At 44.9% G+C, this 19872-nt stretch overlaps 1 protein-coding gene and 2 long non-coding RNA genes across 6 annotated transcripts in view; 1 reads left to right on the plus strand and 2 right to left on the minus strand.

The window, feature by feature from the left end:
* LOC127530168 (uncharacterized) overlaps window positions 1-19872 on the plus strand; it is a 556902-nt gene that overhangs the window by 532210 nt on the left and 4820 nt on the right. The gene's annotated exons all lie outside the window — the stretch shown is intronic.
* Window positions 1-19872, minus strand: part of itga2b (integrin, alpha 2b) — a 73941-nt gene that overhangs the window by 48227 nt on the left and 5842 nt on the right. The window contains exons 4-9 of the mRNA XM_051936388.1: window positions 17251-17422; window positions 16995-17044; window positions 10506-10551; window positions 7409-7531; window positions 6915-6959; window positions 1016-1059 (exon numbers count right to left, since the gene is read on the minus strand). Coding sequence (XP_051792348.1) covers window positions 1016-1059; window positions 6915-6959; window positions 7409-7531; window positions 10506-10551; window positions 16995-17044; window positions 17251-17422 — 480 coding nt within the window. The remainder of the gene's footprint in view (window positions 1-1015; window positions 1060-6914; window positions 6960-7408; window positions 7532-10505; window positions 10552-16994; window positions 17045-17250; window positions 17423-19872) is intronic.
* Window positions 17559-18512, minus strand: LOC127530170 (uncharacterized). 4 transcript variants are annotated; one of them, XR_007936689.1, is made up of 4 exons: window positions 18105-18512; window positions 17842-17888; window positions 17723-17805; window positions 17559-17650 (listed from the first exon to the last, which is right to left on the minus strand). It is a non-coding gene; the product is annotated as an uncharacterized LOC127530170 (long non-coding RNA). The 4 variants fall into 4 exon arrangements; XR_007936687.1 differs by lacking the exon at window positions 18105-18512 and having other exon boundaries at window positions 17723-17780; window positions 17853-17988; XR_007936686.1 differs by lacking the exon at window positions 17559-17650 and having other exon boundaries at window positions 17663-17805.

Below are 19872 nucleotides of genomic sequence, written 5' to 3' on the forward strand. Positions count from 1 at the left end.
AGGAGGAGGAAGTGAAAAGTGGGAAATGTGATGTCTGGGCATCTGCCTAGAGTGCTGCCCCAGAGAAGTGGCAGAAAAGTCTATAAAGTCAAGCAGGTTCCCTAACCCTAACCCTAACCCTCCCTACTGCCCCACTGGCCTGTCTCCCAAAGCAGTCGGGATGAGGACCTGCACCTCCATGTCTGAAGTCAGGGTTCCCAGCTGGCAAAGGTGAGGGGTGGGTGCCTCTTTGCCCAATCCAGGTTGCTACCTCAAATGGAGGAGTTTAAACATCTCAGGGTCTTGTTCATGATTGAGGGAAGAAGGGAGCAGTCGTTGTGAGGAGAAAGCTGAGGGAAATGTTAAAGCTCTCGATTTACCAGTCGATCGACATTCCTACCCTCACCTATGGCCGTGAGTGAAAGAACTCAATTTTGGATTTATAGATTTTATATAATATTCATGTGACTTAAGAAAATGTGCTGGGAAAAAGCTGGCAGGAACTGTAAGTGGTAGCAGTCCGCCAATTGATGATCCCGGTTTAGGGGTCTCAAAAGTTCAGTCAGGGATATCCCAAGAGTTCTGGTTAAGAAAACTGCTGCCTGAGCCACTTTGTGGAAACATTAGTCCTCATGCTGAAGTTCATTGGCTCTCTTTGTGCTCCGCCATTTTGTCAGATTTATGGTTCTTACTTTTCCACATTTGGATTTTCTTATTTTGACCTTCTGCTCAGCGTATGAGGATATTTGGTTTTGTGGGCTTTAGCTCTGCCTTTAGTGTAATTGATTTTTATCATTTGTCATTTGATTTTTTCTTTGTCTTGAATATTTCTTTGTTCAGTTCTATGACTTTTAATAGTCTTGAAATTTGCATTTTTGGAATTTGAGGTATTTTTGAATATTTTGAAGTTCTTTATTTAATGGTATTAAATGAAATATGAAAAGCTATGAGCTGGTTTTTAACAGGTCTGGTGGCCCCCAAGTCACAGCAGACTGGTGCCCACTGTTATTGCCAATCAGGAAGTTTGAACGCTTACCGTGCCAGATGCATCTTGGTCATTTGGGATGCCAGCAACGTAGTCTGTGAAAAAGACCAAAAAATAAATAAATAAATAAATAATAATAATAATAATAATAATAATAATAATAAAATTAAAGTTGAGCAGTTAGAAGTTTTAAAGAGGTAAAAAGCCCTTCAGAATCTCTTTTCCACAAATCTTTACACACATTTTACAGAAAAGCTGTTGGTGGTAGCGGTGGGATATGGCAGGGCTGGACAGGGGCCTTGGCAGGGATTAATTTGAGGGGAATAAAAGTACATGAATCAAAATTCTGTCTATGATCAATCAGCTAGATCTGTCATGAATATATTATTCAGGGGTTTGTGACGATGCGGGTTCAGCTCCATGCTCCCCTCTTCTGTTAGGGAGCCCTTGAACCCATCACCGTCGGTAATGTCACCGATGAGCTAGACAGTGAGGCAATAACAATTGAGCAAGGGGATGATGTATAAAAGTGCTAAGTACTTTTATTAACAACAATCCAAAACAATCAGTGTTCTAATAAAGTACAGTAGTGCAATGTCCAATAAATAAATAAATAATTCATTAAATGAAACATGGAGGTTAAAATCAATAAATAGAAAAACAACCAATCCTTTAAAACGAGGTTAAAACGTTCAATAGGAAGCAGTCTTTAAAAACAAATGACAAGCCCGGTGCTTCTTCTCTTTAGCCTGGCGGCTCCCCTGCTACTCCCATCTGGGCTGCTCAACAGGAGAGACGCTCTCAACGCAGCTGACCTTCTGCCTACTCCTACTGTTACTACTGTCAGTCGCCTTTCCGATCCTTGGCTCCGGTCGTCTCCCCTGACAGTGACCTGGGAAATCCACCAACGGCCAAGGCTCTCACATTGGGGACACTACGTTCCCAAGCCACGATTCCCGCGGTCTTCCGTGGAGAATTCCAATCGGTCGATCCCCGGGTTAACAACGACCACCACCAGTACTGTTAGCCAACAGGGTGCTGACGGAAATCGGGCTACTGTTGGCCAAAGAAGAGAGAGGACATGCAGGTGATGGGTGTAACAGAGCAAGATGCAAAGGACAGAAAGATATGGAAGAAGATGATCCGCTGTGGCGAGCAGCCGAAAGAAGAAGAAGAAGAAGACGGGCTAGGAAACGTACACTGAAAAAAGTATAACATTGATGTTGTTCATTCAGCATAAATTTTCCCTTTCAAGCAACTTAAGATTAGTCATTCAGTGTTGTAGCTTGAAATACAGTAATCCCTCACTTATCGCGGGAGATATGTTCCAAGGCCGACCGCGATAACTGAATTTCCGCAAAGTAGGGACACCATATTTATTTAATTATTTAATGTGTATTTGGACGTTTTTAAACCCTCCCTGTATTGTTTACAACCCACCCTTTACTCTATTAATAACAGGGACAACTGCTAAGCAATATGAAATCGGTAGATAAGTTTACACTTACTGTATAGCGAAGTACACATAGCTATACAGTGGTGTGAAAAACTATTTGCCCCCTTCCTGATTTCTTATTCTTTTGCAATGTTTGTCACACAAAATGTTTCTGCTCATCAAACACATTTAACCATTAGTCAAATATAACACAAGTAAACACAAAATGCAGTTTGTAAATGGTGGTTTTTATTATTTAGGGAGAAAAAAAATCCAAACCTACATGGCCCTGTGTGAAAAAGTAATTGCCCCCTTGTTAAAAAATAACCTAACTGTGGTGTATCACACCTGAGTTCAATTTCCGTAGCCACCCCCCAGGCCTGATTACTGCCACACCTGTTTCAATCAAGAAATCACTTAAATAGGAGCTGCCTGACACAGAGAAGTAGACCAAAAGCACCTCAAAAGCTAGACATCATGCCAAGATCCAAAGAAATTTCAGGAACAAATGAGAACAGAAGTAATTGAGATCTATCAGTCTGGTAAAGGTTATAAAGCCATTTCTAAAGCTTTGGGACTCCAGCGAACCACAGTGAGAGCATTATCCACAAATGGCAAAAACATGGAACAGTGGTGAACCTTCCCAGGAGTGGCCGGCCGACCAAAATTACCCCAAGAGCACAGAGACGACTCATCCGAGAGGTCACAAAAAGACCCCAGGACAACGTCTAAAGAACTGCAGGCCTCACTTGCCTCAATAAGGTCAGTGTTCACGACTCCACCATAAGAAAGAGACTGGGCAAAAACGGCCTGCATGGCAGATTTCCAAGACGCAAACCACTGTTAAGCAAAAAGAACATTAGGGCTCGTCTCAATTTTGCTAAGAAACATCTCAATGATTGCCAAGACTTTTGGGAAAATACCTTGTGGACTGATGAGACAAAAGTTGAACTTTTTGGAAGGCAAATGTCCCATTACATCTGGCATAAAAGGAACACAGCATTTCAGAAAAAGAACATCATACCAACAGTAAAATATGGTGGTGGTAGTGTGATGGTCTGGGGTTGTTTTGCTGCTTCAGGACCTGGAAGGCTTGCTGTGATAGATGGAACCATGAATTCTACTGTCTACCAAAAAATCCTGAAGGAGAATGTCCGGCCATCTGTTCGTCAACTCAAGCTGAAGCGATCTTGGGTGCTGCAACAGGACAATGACCCAAAACACACCAGCAAATCCACCTCTGAATGGCTGAAGAAAAACAAAATGAAGACTTTGGAGTGGCCTAGTCAAAGTCCTGACCTGAATCCAATTGAGATGCTATGGCATGACCTTAAAAAGGCGGTTCATGCTAGAAAACCCTCAAATAAAGCTGAATTACAACAATTTTGCAAAGATGAGTGGGCCAAAATTCCTCCAGAGCGCTGTAAAAGACTCATTGCAAGTTATCGCAAACGCTTGATTGCAGTTATTGCTGCTAAGGGTGGCCCAACCAGTTATTAGGTTCAGGGGGGCAATTACTTTTTCACACAGGGCCATGTAGGTTTGGATTTTTTTTCTCCCTAAATAATAAAAACCACCATTTACAAACTGCATTTTGTGTTTACTTGTGTTATATTTGACTAATGGTTAAATGTGTTTGATGATCAGAAACATTTTGTGTGACAAACATGCAAAAGAATAAGAAATCAGGAAGGGGGCAAATAGTTTTTCACACCACTGTATATGACGTGATGATGGTGATGAATATGCTGCGCAGTAAAAATGATGACGATGAAGGTGATAATCCCCTGAATGCAGTAGCAGTAGCACGTTAATGCTGAATGAGTGAGTTGAGACTTCCTGGTTAATGCAGCACTCCGTCACTGAGCCAATCAGCAGCACACAGGAACTTAACTGCGTGCTCTGATTGGGTAGCTTCTCAGCCATCCGCCAATAGCATCTCTTGTATGAAATCAACTGGGCAAACCAACTGAGGAAGCAAATACCAGAAGTAAAAAGACCCATTGTCCGCAGAAACCCGCGAAGCAGCGAAAAATCCGCGTTATATATTTAGATATGCTTACATATAAAATCCGCGAAGTCGTGAATCCGCGAAAAGTGAACCGCGAAGTAGCGAGGGATTACTGTATTTGGTTTCAGATTTCAATCAAAGTAAAAAAATGTATTTGTACCAAAGTAAGTTATGGTGGAATAAACATAAATTTCTATTTCAATCAACCTAATATTTACGTTGTTCGTGTGCTGTGTGGGAGGGCCGTTTGTATTTTCTTCCAATTGAACTTTCCAGCGTGCTGGCTTTCCAACTGCCAAGAAAGCAGAACACTTTCCCGAGTGGAGTGGACGTGGCGATACAGGTCTGGTCATTATCAGCAGCAGACTTTTATAACGGAGGATTTCTGGTAAGTAACCCTGTTTCTGAACTGTTAATTTTAAGTACACTCTAAAAAGAGAAAAAGGGCTCTTTTTGATTTAAGGTAATTTTAGTAGTTGTAATGAACTATATTAATATGTTTGTTCACCTAATGTAATTTTTTGCTTTACTTCAAATTGAAAAACCTTGCTGTCGCTTAATGTAACTTCTTCTATTTAGTCTAAAGTAAAAAATCGCTTTGGCTCCGCCCCCTGTGATGTCACATCCGGGCTCGCACCAATGGCAGAAGACCTACATGAGCCCCACCCCTTTGACTTCACTTCCTGTCTCCCCCTTTAAAAGCTCCCACCTTTTCCCTATTCCCTCAGTTCTGTGTGGACTCGGTTTTGTGCACATCAGTGTTGTATTATTTTGAAAAGCAACTTTGCAGCCAGGAAACCAAATTATACGGGTGGCTGCCCCAAACCTTCATATGACTCTGCCTCGAGTTTGTAACTATATATATAGAATTTAAGTTGGCATTACAGTGAATACAATAATGAACAAAATTTTAATTTGAGCTCATCCATCCATTATGCAATCCGCTATATCCTAACTACAGGGTGACGGAGGTCTGCTGGAGCCAATCCCAGCCAACACAGGGCGCAAGGCAGGAAACAAACCCTGGGCAAGGTGCCAACCCACCGCAGTTAATTTCAGTTTTTAAAGAAATTCGGTTTGAGCTAAATACATTTTTTGCTTTTATTCAAGTTTTTGAAAAGGTTAAAACAAAATCAAATGAATTAAGTTTACTCCAATACTTTTTAAAATTTGAAAGAAATCAATTAAATTGCTTGTTACCTTGTGGAGTAATTTATTTAGGTTGATCCAACAAAACATTTTTTACAGTGTATAAGAACTAGTAATAAAACATACTTTCAAGAAAGCTGTAGAAACATTTAATAATTTTTTGTTCTATATTTAAGATTTACTGTGGTGGGTTGGCACCCTGCCCGGGATTGGTTCCTGCCTTGTGCCCTGTGTTGGCTGGGATTGGCTCCAGCAGACCCCCATGACCCTGTGTCCGGATTCAGCGGGTTGGAAAATGGATGGATGTTTAAGATTTACAGTACACTGCAAAATGCTTGTGTATTTGCACTAGATTTTTAAATAAATGTAAAAAGTACAGCATTGGAATGTGTTATGTTTATAATATTTATAAAAACAGGTTACGACCAATAAACCATTTTAAATTGTAACAACTTAAAAAATAGATTTACTTCAGTATAAAACAAGTGAATTGCACCCAATCTCTCTAAATGATTTGCCTCAACTTACAAATTGTGGGTTCAATAAGATAAAAAGAATTACTGTATATTGGTTCAGATTGAAAATATTAAGTGTGAATCATTACCTTAATTATTTTAAGTTGAATGGAGGTTATACTTTTTTCAGTGTACGTTGGTGTTGGAGTCGGAGATGGTTCCGTTTTTTGTGCGCCACCCTGTACTTTAAACTCGACCTGCCAAGTGAAAGTCTAACATATCATAATGTACGGAGATAATTGAAGTATGTGGAAAATTAAGATTCAAATAAATTACAGAGGGTGGCGCAGTGGGTAGCGCTGCTGCCTGGCAGTTAGGAGACCTGAGGTTCGCTTCCCGGGTCCTCCCTGCGTGGAGTTTGCATGTTCTCCCCGTGTCTGCGTGGGTTTCCTCCCACAGTCCAAAGACATGCAGGTTAGGTGGATTGGTGATCCTAAATTGTCCCGTGTGGGCGTGCGTGTGCCCTGAGGTGGGCTGGCACCCTGCCCAGGATTTGTTCCTGCCTTGTGCCCTGTGCTGGCTGGGATTGGCTCCAGCAGACCCCCTGTGTTAGGATATAGCGGGTTGGATAATGATGGATGGATGGATAAATTACATAATTAAATATTGATAAATAAAACAGCTCATCGGCTTCTATTTGCTCTTTCAGCGAATCTCCACTAGAGGGCAGTCTGCAGTTAAAATAAATCTTTTCCGGCCACAGCACGCCTGGCAGTTTTGCACCCCCTGAGTTTCTGTTCTTAGATCTCAGTCGGCCATCTTTTGAAGTTTATCAACCACTTGAACCCCAGGAGTTAACATCTGACCGGAAAATCTCAAGTCATCTTAAAGATTCTGTACCTGGAATGGAGTCTCCTGTAAATTCGCCCACTGCCACTGAATAACCTGGAAAGGGAAAAAACAGCGACCTTCAGATGAGGTGGTGAATTCAATGCAGAGGACCCAGCAGGCCATTGGGATGAACTGGACAATCAGCACACACTGGGTGGAAGTCATTCACTTTTAAAGGCACTATATGAAATAAAGGCTGAGTACAAATTTGTGTTCCTGGTTAATAAAACTTTTGCTCATTTTAAAGGACGGTGAAGAAACAAAAGAAAACAAAAAAACAGTCGTGCACTGAGGTCATCAGCCATCTGGGAATCAGGAGTGGAAGATAAGAACCAGGGAGTAAGAGGCAGAGCCGACCCTCAGTGTATCAGGCTACGGCCCCTCGCCATTTCACATACTTTTTAATTGTAGCCTAATTGTGTGAGTTATGTGCCCACCAGAAGAGACACAGACAACGTATTAGCCTCATCCCTGGCATGCTGGGAAACGGAGAAAAGCCTGACCTTGATATCCGTCGTATGAGCTGGAGCGATCTTCATAGGTCTGTGCTTCTCCGCTCAGCGACTGTGTCAGACTTTGATTGCTGACTTCGAAGATGGTGGTTACCTCAGCGACAATGACCTGGCCTATGAGAAAATACAGCGTTAGACAAATCTGGTGACCCGGGTTCAAGTCCTGGACCGGTTACTGAATGTGTGAAGTGTCCTCGGTCTCCCTTTAATCCACAAGTGTGCTTCCTGGTGTGGGACAAAGTGGGCATTGCCAAGGTATGGCAGGCCTGCCCTGATTTAACAGGGAGGCAGACATCCAGCTATGCCAAACCTCCACCTGCGTTCATCAGTCCGATCTCGGCCTGCACTTCATCTGATTACAAAGGAGAACAGTCATGGCCTAAAGTTTGGACAATGACCCGACTGGTGCTGCCTCAGTGTTTTTAGATCTTTGAGTCAGATGTTTCTCTGGTACACTGAAGTAGAATGACAAGGAGTTCAGAAGTTTCAAAGGCTTTTATTGACAAGGACAAGTTTATGCACAGTGTCCATATTTGCAGTGTTGGCCCTTTTTTCTTTTTCAAGACCTCTGCGTTTCGCTCTGCCAGGCTGGCAATCAACTTCTGAGCCCAAACCTGACTGATGGCAGCTGCCCACTCTTGTATAATCACTGCTTGGAGTTTATCACAATTGTCCACCCACCTCTTGACCACAAGTTCTCAATGGGATGAAGGTCTGGGGAGTGTCCTGGCCATGGACCCCAAAATGTCCATGTGTTGTGTGGTATAGCGGGTCCGCGGCTTGCGAAAAAAAAGGCCAGGTTTTTTAAATCTGTATAGCCAGTGCCGTTCTCCGTGGGCGCGATCGCACGACCGTGGGGAGTTAGTGAGGTAATTGGAGCGAGTCGCACCTGCATGTGTGGGTGCAGCCATTCCTGATTGCCTCATTGGCTTCCTGTGCCCGCAGAGGTGCCCGGGGATGTGTGTGTGTGTATATATACAGTGCATCCGGAAAGTATGCCCAGCGCAAAACTTTTTCCACATTTTCTTATGTTACAGCCTTATTCCAAAATGGATTAAATTCATTTTTTTCCTCAGAATTCTACACACAACACCCCATAATGACAACGTGAAAAAAGTTTACTTGAGGTTTTTGCAAATTTATTAAAAATAAAAAAAACTGAGAAATCCCATGTCCATAAGTATTCACAGCCTTTGCCATGAAGCTCCAAATTCAGTTGACTGGACCTGATTTGGAAAGGCACACACCTGTCTATAGAAGGTCCCACAGTTGACAGTTCATGTCGGAGCACAAACCAAGCATGAAGTCAAAGGAATTGTCTGTAGACCTCCGAGACAGGATTGTCTTGAGGCACAAATCTGGGGAAGGTTACAGAAAAATTTCTGCTGCTTTTGAAGGTCCCAATGAGCACAGTGGCCTCCATCATCCGTAAGTGGAAGAAGTTTGAAACCACCAGGACTCTTCCTAGAGCTGGCCGGCCATCTAAACTGAGCGATCGGGGGAGAAGGGCCTTAGTCAGGGAGGTGACCAAGAACCCAACGGTCACTCTGTCAGAGCTCCAGAGATCCTCTGTGGAGAGAGGAGAACCTTCCAGAAGGACAACCATCTCTGCAGCAATCCACCAATCAGGCCTGTATGGTAGAGTAGCCAGAGGGAAGCCACTCCTTAGTAAAAAGGCTAATGGCAGCCCACCTGGAGTTTGCAAAAAGGCACCTGAAGGTCTCTCAGACCATGAGAAAGAAAATTCTCTGGTCTGATGAGTCAAAGATTGAACTCTTTGGTATGAATGCCAGGCGTCACGTTTGGAGGAAACCAGGCACCGCTCATCACCAGGCCAATACCATCCCTACAGTGAAGCATGGTGGTGGCAGCATCATGCTGTGGAACTGGGAGACTAGTCAGGATAAAGGGAAAGATGACTGCAGCAATGTACAGAGACATCCTGGATGAAAACCTGCTCCAGAGCTCTCTTGACCTCAGACTGGGGTGACGGTTCATCTTTCAGCAGGACAACGACCCTAAGCACACAGCCAAGATATCAAAGGAGTGGCTTCAGGACAACTCTGTGAATGTCCTTGAGTGGCCCAGCCAGAGCCCAGACTTGAATCCAATTGAACATCTCTGGAGAGATCTTAAAATGGCTGTGCACCGACGCTTCCCATCCAACCTGATGGAGCTTGAGAGGTGCTGCAAAGAGGAATGGGCCAAACTGGCCAAGGATAGGTGTGCCAAGCTCATGGCATCATATTCAACAAGACTTGAGGCTGGAATTGCTGCCAAAGGGGCATCGACAAAGTATTGGGCAAAGGCTGTGAATACTTATGGACAGTACATGGGATTTCTCAGTTTATTTGGGGTGTTGTGTGTAGAATTCTGAGGAAAAAAATGAATTTAATCCATTTTGGAATAAGGCTGTAACGTAACAATGTGACGTGCTGTGAATACTGTCCGGATGCACTGTATACGGAGTGACACCAGAGAAAGGGGGAAGGTAGAGAGATCTCGATGGATGGATGGATGGATGGATGGATGGAGTGAAGTAAACAGAGGTTAAAGTGAATGAATGGCAGCTTGGCAGGACGATCCGGCCACCTTGGATGAAGAGACACCACAAGCTGGGGCCCCGCATAAGAGCGTTAGTCAGTAGCGTTAGTCAGTTTATCCCACTTATTTATTTGTTGAAAATTCAGTAAACCAAAAGGATTTGACGCACCACTTGGAAACCATTGTGCATTCAAATCTAACATTTCCACTTCCTACGTGTTATAATTTGCATTTATTTCCATTAAATTTCACCCTTACATTTTCAACATCAAGGCGCTATATAACCTGACATTCTGTTAGCCTTCTTCATGGCGTCTGCACACCGACTGTCAGTTGATGGCATTGACTTCCCTGCGACTCCTAAATCCTTCTCTTAAGGCTCCCTCTAGTGGGCATTTTCAGAAGTGCTTTTGGGACTTACATGATTTAGGACTCCTAGTTCATGACAAGTGGGAAACTCACATGAAGATGGGGGAGAGATCAAACAAACTCCACATTGACGTGGTCCAGAAGGTACGACATGGAAAAATTTGGAAATTCTTACCCATAAAAAAATAACCCCCAGGAGCTCCAATCACAATCTTCCCATCCTAAGACAGAGGGCACAAAAAAGAATTAGAAAGGAACAAAACATGTGTAACAGTAGGAGGCGCTATTGCTCCCTTGAACCCTCAGGTACCACACCAAACACCAGGTGAAAGTCCAATAATTCTTATTTTTATTGTAATAATAACGTGCACCAAGCACCCTCCACTCCACACTACTCATATAATAAACAATACTTCTCAACAATACTCAATCCTCCACTCCCACACGTGTTGCCACCCTTCCTCCCAGCTCAGCTCACTCGTCTGTGGTTTCTCATAGTCTTTTATAGTCCATGACCCGGAAGTGCTGCTGAACCCCCTGTCCACGTGACTTAGCACTTCCGGGTCGGATAAATACTCTCCTTCTTCATCCTGGAAGCACGTCATTCCCTCTGTCGCCGTGACTAAGACGTACTTCCGGGTTATAGGGCACACGCAAGTCCGTGAGCCTCCCTGCAGCATCCTGTGGTGGGCCCCATGGTATCCAGCAGGGATGGGAGTAAAAACTCACATTGTCCAGGATTCCCTGCTGGTCTTTGGGGCACTTCCATGCTACAGGGAGGGCTCCATCTGGTGGCCTGGGGGTATTAGGATACCCGACCGGCCATTTCCCACACATGGCAGAAGATGTTGACTTCGCAATGAGGGGATGGAGCTGTCGTTCACTTTTTCCGACTGTCTCCTCCAAGTCAAATGATACACTTATTTGTTATGAACTGTAGTCCACATGAAGATGCAGGCGGACCTTCACCAATGGCTTGAACCCAAGAAGCCATTTAATGCGACACATGAACCACAACTCCTAAGGTAGACAGGCACCCCCATACCAATCCACTTATAAGTGAGTCTCATCCCTCACACAAGTTCTCACGTAGGCATGTGCCCACCTACACAGCCCCTCCGCTATGATGTCCAAGCTTACAAAACAAGCATCAAAGTCAAAATGAGGCCTCAAGCACACCAAGAAGACCTCAAAGCACAAAGAAGGCCTGGCTCAGGATCATGAAGCAGATCGGTGTCTGTTATTTATCAAGAATCTCAGAGTAGGAAGATAGTCCTAACTGTCTTAAGGACCACAGAGTGACACTAATTTGGTCCTAAGAGCATTTCATCAGGAAATTACTCCTAACTTCACCCAGATTTAGGAGAGCCCATGAGCTGTCCTGACTCGCTAGGAGCTGCCTGAAGATGACGTGTCTGGCTTTGATCAACATGCCCGTCCTATGAAAGACTGAATGTCTTGGAGCCGCTGGACATCAATGAACTCGTAAAGAGAAATCATTCTGACAGAGATGGAATAAAATGCGTAACAAATCTTGTAAGTCAAGGGATCGCTCCTCCTACGAGAAGAAGTCACGCGCTGTCGGCTGAAATGAAAGAGTTGGTCATGTCACGTATTTTAGGCCACAGAGAAAATGATTTGGGAATGTCCCAACCAACCATTTCTGGAATTTTGCATCAAGCCTTGAATGCCATTACAGTTTTGCAGATTCATATATTTTTCCCGCCCCTCCACGTGAGGTGATGTTAACGCTGGCTGCATTTCTTGGAGTCGTTGGCTAATCGACTGCACACACGTAAAGATCATTTCCCCAGGTGTGGATGAGTGCGCATCTGTGAATCACAAGCGGTGTCTCTGGATCAACACACGGGGTGCAAACTCAACAATAGTACCAGCAAACTACCCTGAAGATAGGCGGGGCTGGAGGGGTGATTGACAACGAAATGTCACACAGGTACCCTGAGGACCCCTGGAGCATTAGCATTACACTTTACAAGCCTGGGAAGGTTCATGAAGGCAGGAGGAGACCCCCGGGGACATTGAATAAATAGAACCTCACAGAAGATAATGCGGGGGGATCACAGGGAGGGACCCGGCATGCGACTGTGGAAAACTGGAACACTGGAAAAGTGAACATCAGTTCAGGAACAGTGCAGGAATGGCCATGGTGACTTTCAGTAACTGTTTCACCATAACAGCACCAAGATGATTCTTCTGGAAGTACGGCTGTGGATCGTTCCTTGTTAAATACGTGTGCTTCACTCTCGTTTAATGTTGGAGTCTCAGTCTCTCCATATTGGTGCTCATTACTTTGTTATTCTTGATGGTGTTGCAAAGTGGCAAGAATTATGAGCAGATCAGAGTAACGGCCAACCTTATTATAGTTTCTTTCTTCTTTTTCATCTTCCTTTTCTTCTCCTTCTTCTTGTTCTCATTTTTCTTCTTCCTGTTGTCATTCATCATCTTCTTCTCATTCTTTGTCTTCTCCTCCTCCTTCTCCTCTTTCGTCTTCTTCTTTCTCCTTCTTCTTGTTCTCATTCCTCATCTCCTCCTCCTTGTTCTCTTCCTCATTCTTCTACTTCTCCTTCTTCTTCTTCTTCTCATCCATTGTCTTCTTCTCCTCCTCCTTCTTCTTCTCATTCTTCATCTTATCTTTCTCCTTCTTCTTCTTCTCATTTTTCATCTTCTCATTCTTCATCTTCTTTTTCTTATTCTCCTTCTTTTTGTTCTCTTTATTCATCTACTCCTCCTCCTCCTTCTTCTTCTTCTTCTTCTTCATCTTGTTCTTCTTCTCATTCTTCATCTTTTTTCTTTTTCTCCTTCTTTTTGTTCTCTTTCTTCATCTTCTCCTCCTCCTCCTTCTTCTTCATCTTCTTCTTCTTCTCATTCTTCATCTACTTTTTCTCCTTCTTTTTGTTCTCTTTCTTCATCTTCTCCTCCTCCTCCTCCTTCTTCTTCTCATTCATTCTTCTCCTCCTCCTTGTCCTCTTTTGTCTTCTTCTTCTTGTTCTTATTCCTGATCTTCTCCTCCTCCTCCTTCATCTTCTCCTTTGTTGTTCTCATTCTTCATCTTCTCTTCCTCCTTCTTCCACTTCTTCTTCTCCCTCTTCTTCTTCTCCTTCTCATTCCTTGTCTTCTTCTCCTCCTCATTCTTCTTCTTCTTAATCTTGTTCTAATTCGTTGTCTTTTCCTCCTCCTCCTTCTTCTTGTTCTTCTTCTTCTCCAACTAGTTGAATATGTTCTTCTTGTGATTATTATTATTGTTGTGGTGAAGCCTTAGAATTAGTATTATAAAACTACAAACCATTGTCATGACTGCCATTTTGTGGCTTGGGGTGTCATGATGTCACCTCGCTGGTACTTGGTGTAGGACACGTCATACCTATGTCTCATGGCCTACTCCAAGGTAGGACAAATTCTTATCCTAGTTGGACTTTTAGTGCAATTCCTAGGAGTAATTCTGAGACTCCTGAAACATACGGGCACTGACTTGAATTTTTGGTTTGCAGATTTGCTCAGACGTCTCTCTCATTTTCTCTTCTGGTCTCGACCTTTGCTCTGTCCTTGACTCCTGGTTGTTCTCAGAACCAGTCATGGTGATTCAAGAACCAGGAGAAAGAATAACGCCTTTCATACACTCAAGGAGACTTTACATCCATCCATCCATCCATTATCCAACCCGCTCTATCCTAACTACAGGGTCACGGGGGTCTGCTAGAGCCAATCCCAGCCAACACAGGGCACAAGGCAGGAAACAAACCCTGGGCAGGGTACCAGCCCACCACAGGGCACACACACACACACACACCAAGCACACACTAGGGACAATTTAGGATCGCCAATGCACCTAACCTGCATGTCTTTGGACTGTGGGAGGAAACCCACTCAGACACGGGGAGAACATGCAAACTCCATGCTGGGAGGACCCGGGAAGCAAACCTCAGGTCTATTTCTAATTCTATTCTCACTTCCATGCATCATAATCTTCACACTTACTATTATTTCATAGACACGTTATTTTAAGTAAAGGGTTAATTACTGCAAGGCACAGCAGCTTGAAAGTTATGCTTCCTGATTATATTTGACAGAGGATTTAGGTAATAAATTCAACTTTTAGTTTAAAAGGTCAGTCAGTCATTTTGTAACCCGCCTAGTCCTGAATACGGTCATGTGGAGCTGTTGGAGCCTATCCCAGCCACAATAGGGCACGAGGCAGGAACAAATCTTAGACAGGACGCCAGTCCATCACAGGATGAATACGGACACCAGGACCAATTTAGGATCAACAGTTCAACTAACCTGCATGTCTCTGGACTGTGGGGGGAAACCCATGCAGACACGGGGAGAACATGCAAACTCCACACAGGGAGGACCCGGGAAGTGAACCTCAGGTCTCCTAACTGCGAGGCAGCAGCTCTACCCACTGCGCCACCGTGCCGACAGGAGACTTTACAATTCAACAAACAACAACAAAACTCATTGAAAAGATGTGTTTTCATTGCAAGTGAATAAAAGGAAAATCAAAGCAGTCCTTTGGACCCGGGACTCGTGTCAGTGCAGTTCTGTCTGGGGTTTGGGGTCAGCTAGACCACCTGCTATACAAGAACTTCATCCAATGCTGCACAATGACGAAATGCTGAAAAATGGATTTCCAGGATTGTCTCAAGGCACAAAGTTGGGGAAGGTTACAGAAAAATTTCTGCTGCTTTGAAGGTCCCAATGAGCACAGTGGCCTCCATCATCCGTAAGTAGAAGTTCAAAACCACCAGGACTCTTCCTAGAGCTTGCCGGCCATCTAAACTGAGTGATTGGGGGAGAAGGGCCTTAGTCAGGGAGGTGACCAAGAACCCGATGGTCACTCTGTCAGAACTCCAGAGGTCCTCTGTGAAGAGAGGAGAACCTTCCAGAAGGAGAACCATCTCTGCAGCAATCCACCAATCAGGCCTGTATGGTAGAGTGGCCAGAGGGAAGCCACTCCTTAGTAAAAGGCACATGGCAGCCCACCTGGAGTTTGCCAAAAGGCACCTGAAGGACTCTCAGACCATGAGAAAGAAAATTCTCTGGTCTGATGAGACAAAGATTGAACTCTTTGGTGTGAATGCCAGGCGTCAGGTTTGGAGGAAACCAGACACCGCTCATCACCAGGCCAATACCATCCCTACAGTGAAGCATGGTGGTGGCAGCATCATGCTGTGGGGACTGGGAGACTAGTCAGGATGAAGGGAAAGATGACTGCAGCAATGTACAGAGACATCCTGGATGAAAACCTGCTCCAGAGCGCTCTTGACCTCAGACGGCGACGGTTCATCTTTCAGCAGGACAACGACCCTAAGCACACAGCCAAGATATCAAAGGAGTGGCTTCAGGACAACTCTGTGAATGTCCTTGAGTGGCCCAGCCAGAGCCCAGACTTGAATCCGATTGAACATCTCTGGAGAGATCTTAAAATGGCTGTGCACCGACGCTTCCCATCCAACCTGATGGAGCTTGAGAGGTGCTGCAAAGAGGAATGGGCCAAACTGGCCAAGGATAGGTGTGCCAAGCCTGTGGCATCATATTCAACAAGACTTGAGGCTGGAATTGCTGCCAAAGGGGCATCGACAAAGTATTGAGCAAAGGCTGTGAATACTTATGGACATGGGATTTCTCAGTTTTTAAATTTTTAATAAATTTGCAAAAATCTCAAGTAAACTTTTTTCACGTTGTCATTATGGGGTGTTGTGTGTAGAATTCTGAGGGAAAAAATGAATTTAATCCATTTTGGAATAAGGCTGTAACATAATAAAATGTGGAGAAAGTGACACGCTGGGAATACTTTCTGGATGACCTGTAAGGGGGTCATTTTCCTGCAGATCATCTCATGTGGTCCACCTAATTCTCTCTATGGAATGTCCCGACACTGCACTCTATGTGGGAGAAACACTCGGCCAGAGAATGAACTTCCACAAGGTCCACATTAAACATGGCAATGGGGACGTTCCTGTAGAAGCCATGGACACCGTGAGGGGGACATTAAAGTCCCAGAGCTTATGGGCAACTTCAGAAAACAGCAAGAGAGAAGGGAATGGCCATTTGTACTAAAACTGAACACATTACCACACGGTGTAAACAGAGACAAGAGTTTTATGGCCTGATATGAGGATTGTTTGCATCTCCTGGTCAACCTGACTACAGATCCACTCATCAGAAACTTCAAAAGACTTTGTGGGCCAGTCATCTCATCAGAAGATCTCGACTAGATGTTGTTTTCCTCTCTTGCTAAATGAATCTTAGCCTGGAGAGGTCTATGAATTTTTTACATCTAAGATGTCTCACTTAACGGTTTTCCCATGCTGCATCTGTCCTGGTGTCCATATAAACACAGAGGACTCCCGTTTCTGTATGACGTCTCACCTGAAGAAGAGGCCTGAGTTGCCTCGACAGCCTGCATATTGTCATCTTTCTAAGGGGTCATTTTGCTTAACTTCTCACCACATCCATAATGACTAACACGGCACAATACCCTCGTACTACGTCCACATATCAGGTACCTTTTCAAAGCACACAATGTCATTTGAAGAGAGCCTCTCGTAGAATGAGATGCTTCTTTGTCAAGCATGACAAAGTTGACAAGTCCACACCCACCCAGAAGAAGTAAGTCCCCAGGCCCACCGTCTTACCCCACCTTGGTAAAGTCGACGCTGAATCCCACCTCACAGTAGCGCCGGTCTCCATCTGAAAAACAAAAAACGATAAAGAAGCTCACAATAAATCACGTGGATTAGCGTTAAAGCCCCTCATCAACGTCACTGGTGCTGGGCCTCAGTTCCATCAGATTGGTGAGCCGGTTGGACTGAACGGCCTGCTCTCGTCAAATTGTATTACGATTACGTATTTGGTGATTCTATCAGACTGCTGTTTCACTGTAGTAGGACACTTACAGTTTCTGCGGTCGGCGTAGTATTTATTGGTATACTCGCTGCGGCAGGGCGAAAACTCTGCAATCTCGTTCTTCTGCCCTTGCATCCGTGCCAAGCGGCAGCTGCCCACTTCAGTCGATCCTGACTCGTCGTTGGCCTTGATGACGTTCCATCGGTAGAGAGGTGCACAGGCCTGCCGGAGACACGAGAGCCACATCGTTACCCACAATGCCTGTGCCGGTCCATACTCATGACCTGTGAGGCTCCTTCCAGTCTGACTTAACACTCTTTGCTTAGCCTTCCAGCCATGAGACCTTTAATCTGTCCAATAATAAAGAAGAGGTTGGGCTCTCACACGACCTCACTTCCACCTCTTGACCACACCCTCCAACTGACCTCACGTCCACCTCTGGACCACACCCTCTAACTGACCTCACTTCCCTCTCTGGACCACGCCTTCCAACTGACCTCACTGCCACCTCTGAACCACAACCTCCAACTGACCTCACTTCCACCTCTGGACCACACCCTCCAACTGACCTCACTTCCACCTCTGGACCACACCCTCTAACTGACCTCACTTCCCTCTCTGGACCACGCCTTCCAACTGACCTCACGTCCACCTCTGGACCACACCCTCCAACTGACCTCACTTCCACCTCTGGACCATACCCTCTAACTGACCTCACTTCCCTCTCTGGACCACGCCTTCCAACTGACCTCACGTCCACCTCTGGACCACACCCTCTAACTGACCTCACTTCCCTCTCTGGACCACGCCTTCCAACTGACCTCACTGCCACCTCTGAACCACAACCTCCAACTGACCTCACTTCCACCTCTGGACAACCACCTCCAGGTGGCCTCACTTTCACCTCTGGACCACGCCTTCCAACTGACCTCACATCCACCTCTGGACCACACCCTCCAAATGACCTCACTTCCACCTCTGGACCACACCCTCCAAGTGACCTCACTTCCACCTTGTCCCGCTGGACCCTCCTCTTCCTGCCCCCTGCTTATCAAGCCACCCACTTGCCTCCCACAGACTACTCTCTTGCCCGGTCCACATTAGGAAGAGTGTAATTGCTAATATATGGGGTGGGACCCCAAACCGTTTTTTTGGGGTCTTTCTGCTTTTCTCCACCATATATAAAAATCCATCGGAATCTGATTGTTCTGATTTGGCAGGAAAACAGAAAACTAATTTCTGGAGTTAAATGGGGATAAAACGAAGCAAGTGAAACCCGGACAAGAAGTAAAAATCACCGTCAAAACTCAGGCAAGAAAGACATGGAAATAAATCACAAAAAGGATTAAATAAACGTTTAGAAGGATTTATCCGCAGATCGGTGACCTTTTATACACATCTGCTGATGAATTCCAGGTCATGACCCCTGAGACCACGCCCCTAGAAACGCTGGACGCGACCCTAACAACCATCAACAAAATGGCTTCCATAATAAGAAAAGGCTATAAGAGCCCCAAATTCAGCTCTGATCCTGACACTGATAAGAAAAACAGATGAGAAAACAATGAAGAAGGAGTTTCTATTGTCCTTATTACACTCAATTAAAGGAGCAAACGATTATCCAAACAAGAATCCCTTAACTATAGCACTGCAGCGGCGAAGTCATGCGTCACACATCTCCCATCATCCTCAAATAGCAATGCGGCTAGACGCCAGAAACAAAATGGCGGTGCACATGAAAACGAAAAGGGTGTTGTGGGAGGGCATGAACTACTGTATATCCAGTTTACAACCCGTTGAATCCAAACACAGGGTCACGGGGGTCTGCTGGAGCCAATCCCAGCCAACACAGGGCACAAGGCAGGAACCAATCCAGGACAGGGTGCCAACCGACCGCAGACTACTGTATATTTAAACAAAAACTAACAAAATGTAAATGAGCAAAATTAATTTTGCAGCATAAAAAAAACAGAGTATTCCAAAAAGTGCGAAAGGAGACATGTTAAAAAAATTCCAGAACAAAGCGGATCTTAGCACTTGTAAGATTCTGGTGGCTCCTCAGCTGTTCAGGGGTTAGGGACTTGCCCGCAAAAATGCCACCTACTTTAGAAGGAAACCAATTCATTTGAATAACAAGAAAGCAATGTGTGAATTGGGACTTCTGGGGTTGTTAACAAAGCCCCCCCAACCCCGCCCCCCCGACCCCCTTCATGTATTGTCACATGTCAGTAGTCTGTAAGTGCCAGGAAGGAAGGACAGGCATCCTGGCCGAGATCAGAGAAGGACTCTTGCCCGGCCAAAAGAGAATAAGTGAGCAGGCGTGCAGTTCATTCCCTCACACGATAGGTGGCAGTGTTCCTCAAGGAGGGACCAGTTTAAGACAGGGTGGCATGGGAGTTGAAGTCCGGAAACCCTGTTGTGGGGTCTTTGGATAGCACCAGAGGGCACTGTGCTTGGCGGACTGCCCTGGTTTCCACACAACTCACATGTGCTTACAATGACCTGGGCAGGAGACCAGAAGCAGATCCTGGGTCAGATTTAAAAGAGAAGCCCACTGCCTCACTTAAATGAGTCGGGAGGCGGTGGGCAATGCTCTGGTGGAGGTGGAAGCAGAATTTTGTTGTGGTGTATTTTTGCTGGTGCCCCAGAGAAGAACATCGTTAATTTGAACT

Source organism: Erpetoichthys calabaricus, chromosome 14, assembly GCF_900747795.2.
Source record: "Erpetoichthys calabaricus chromosome 14, fErpCal1.3, whole genome shotgun sequence".
NCBI lineage: Eukaryota > Metazoa > Chordata > Cladistia > Polypteriformes > Polypteridae > Erpetoichthys > Erpetoichthys calabaricus.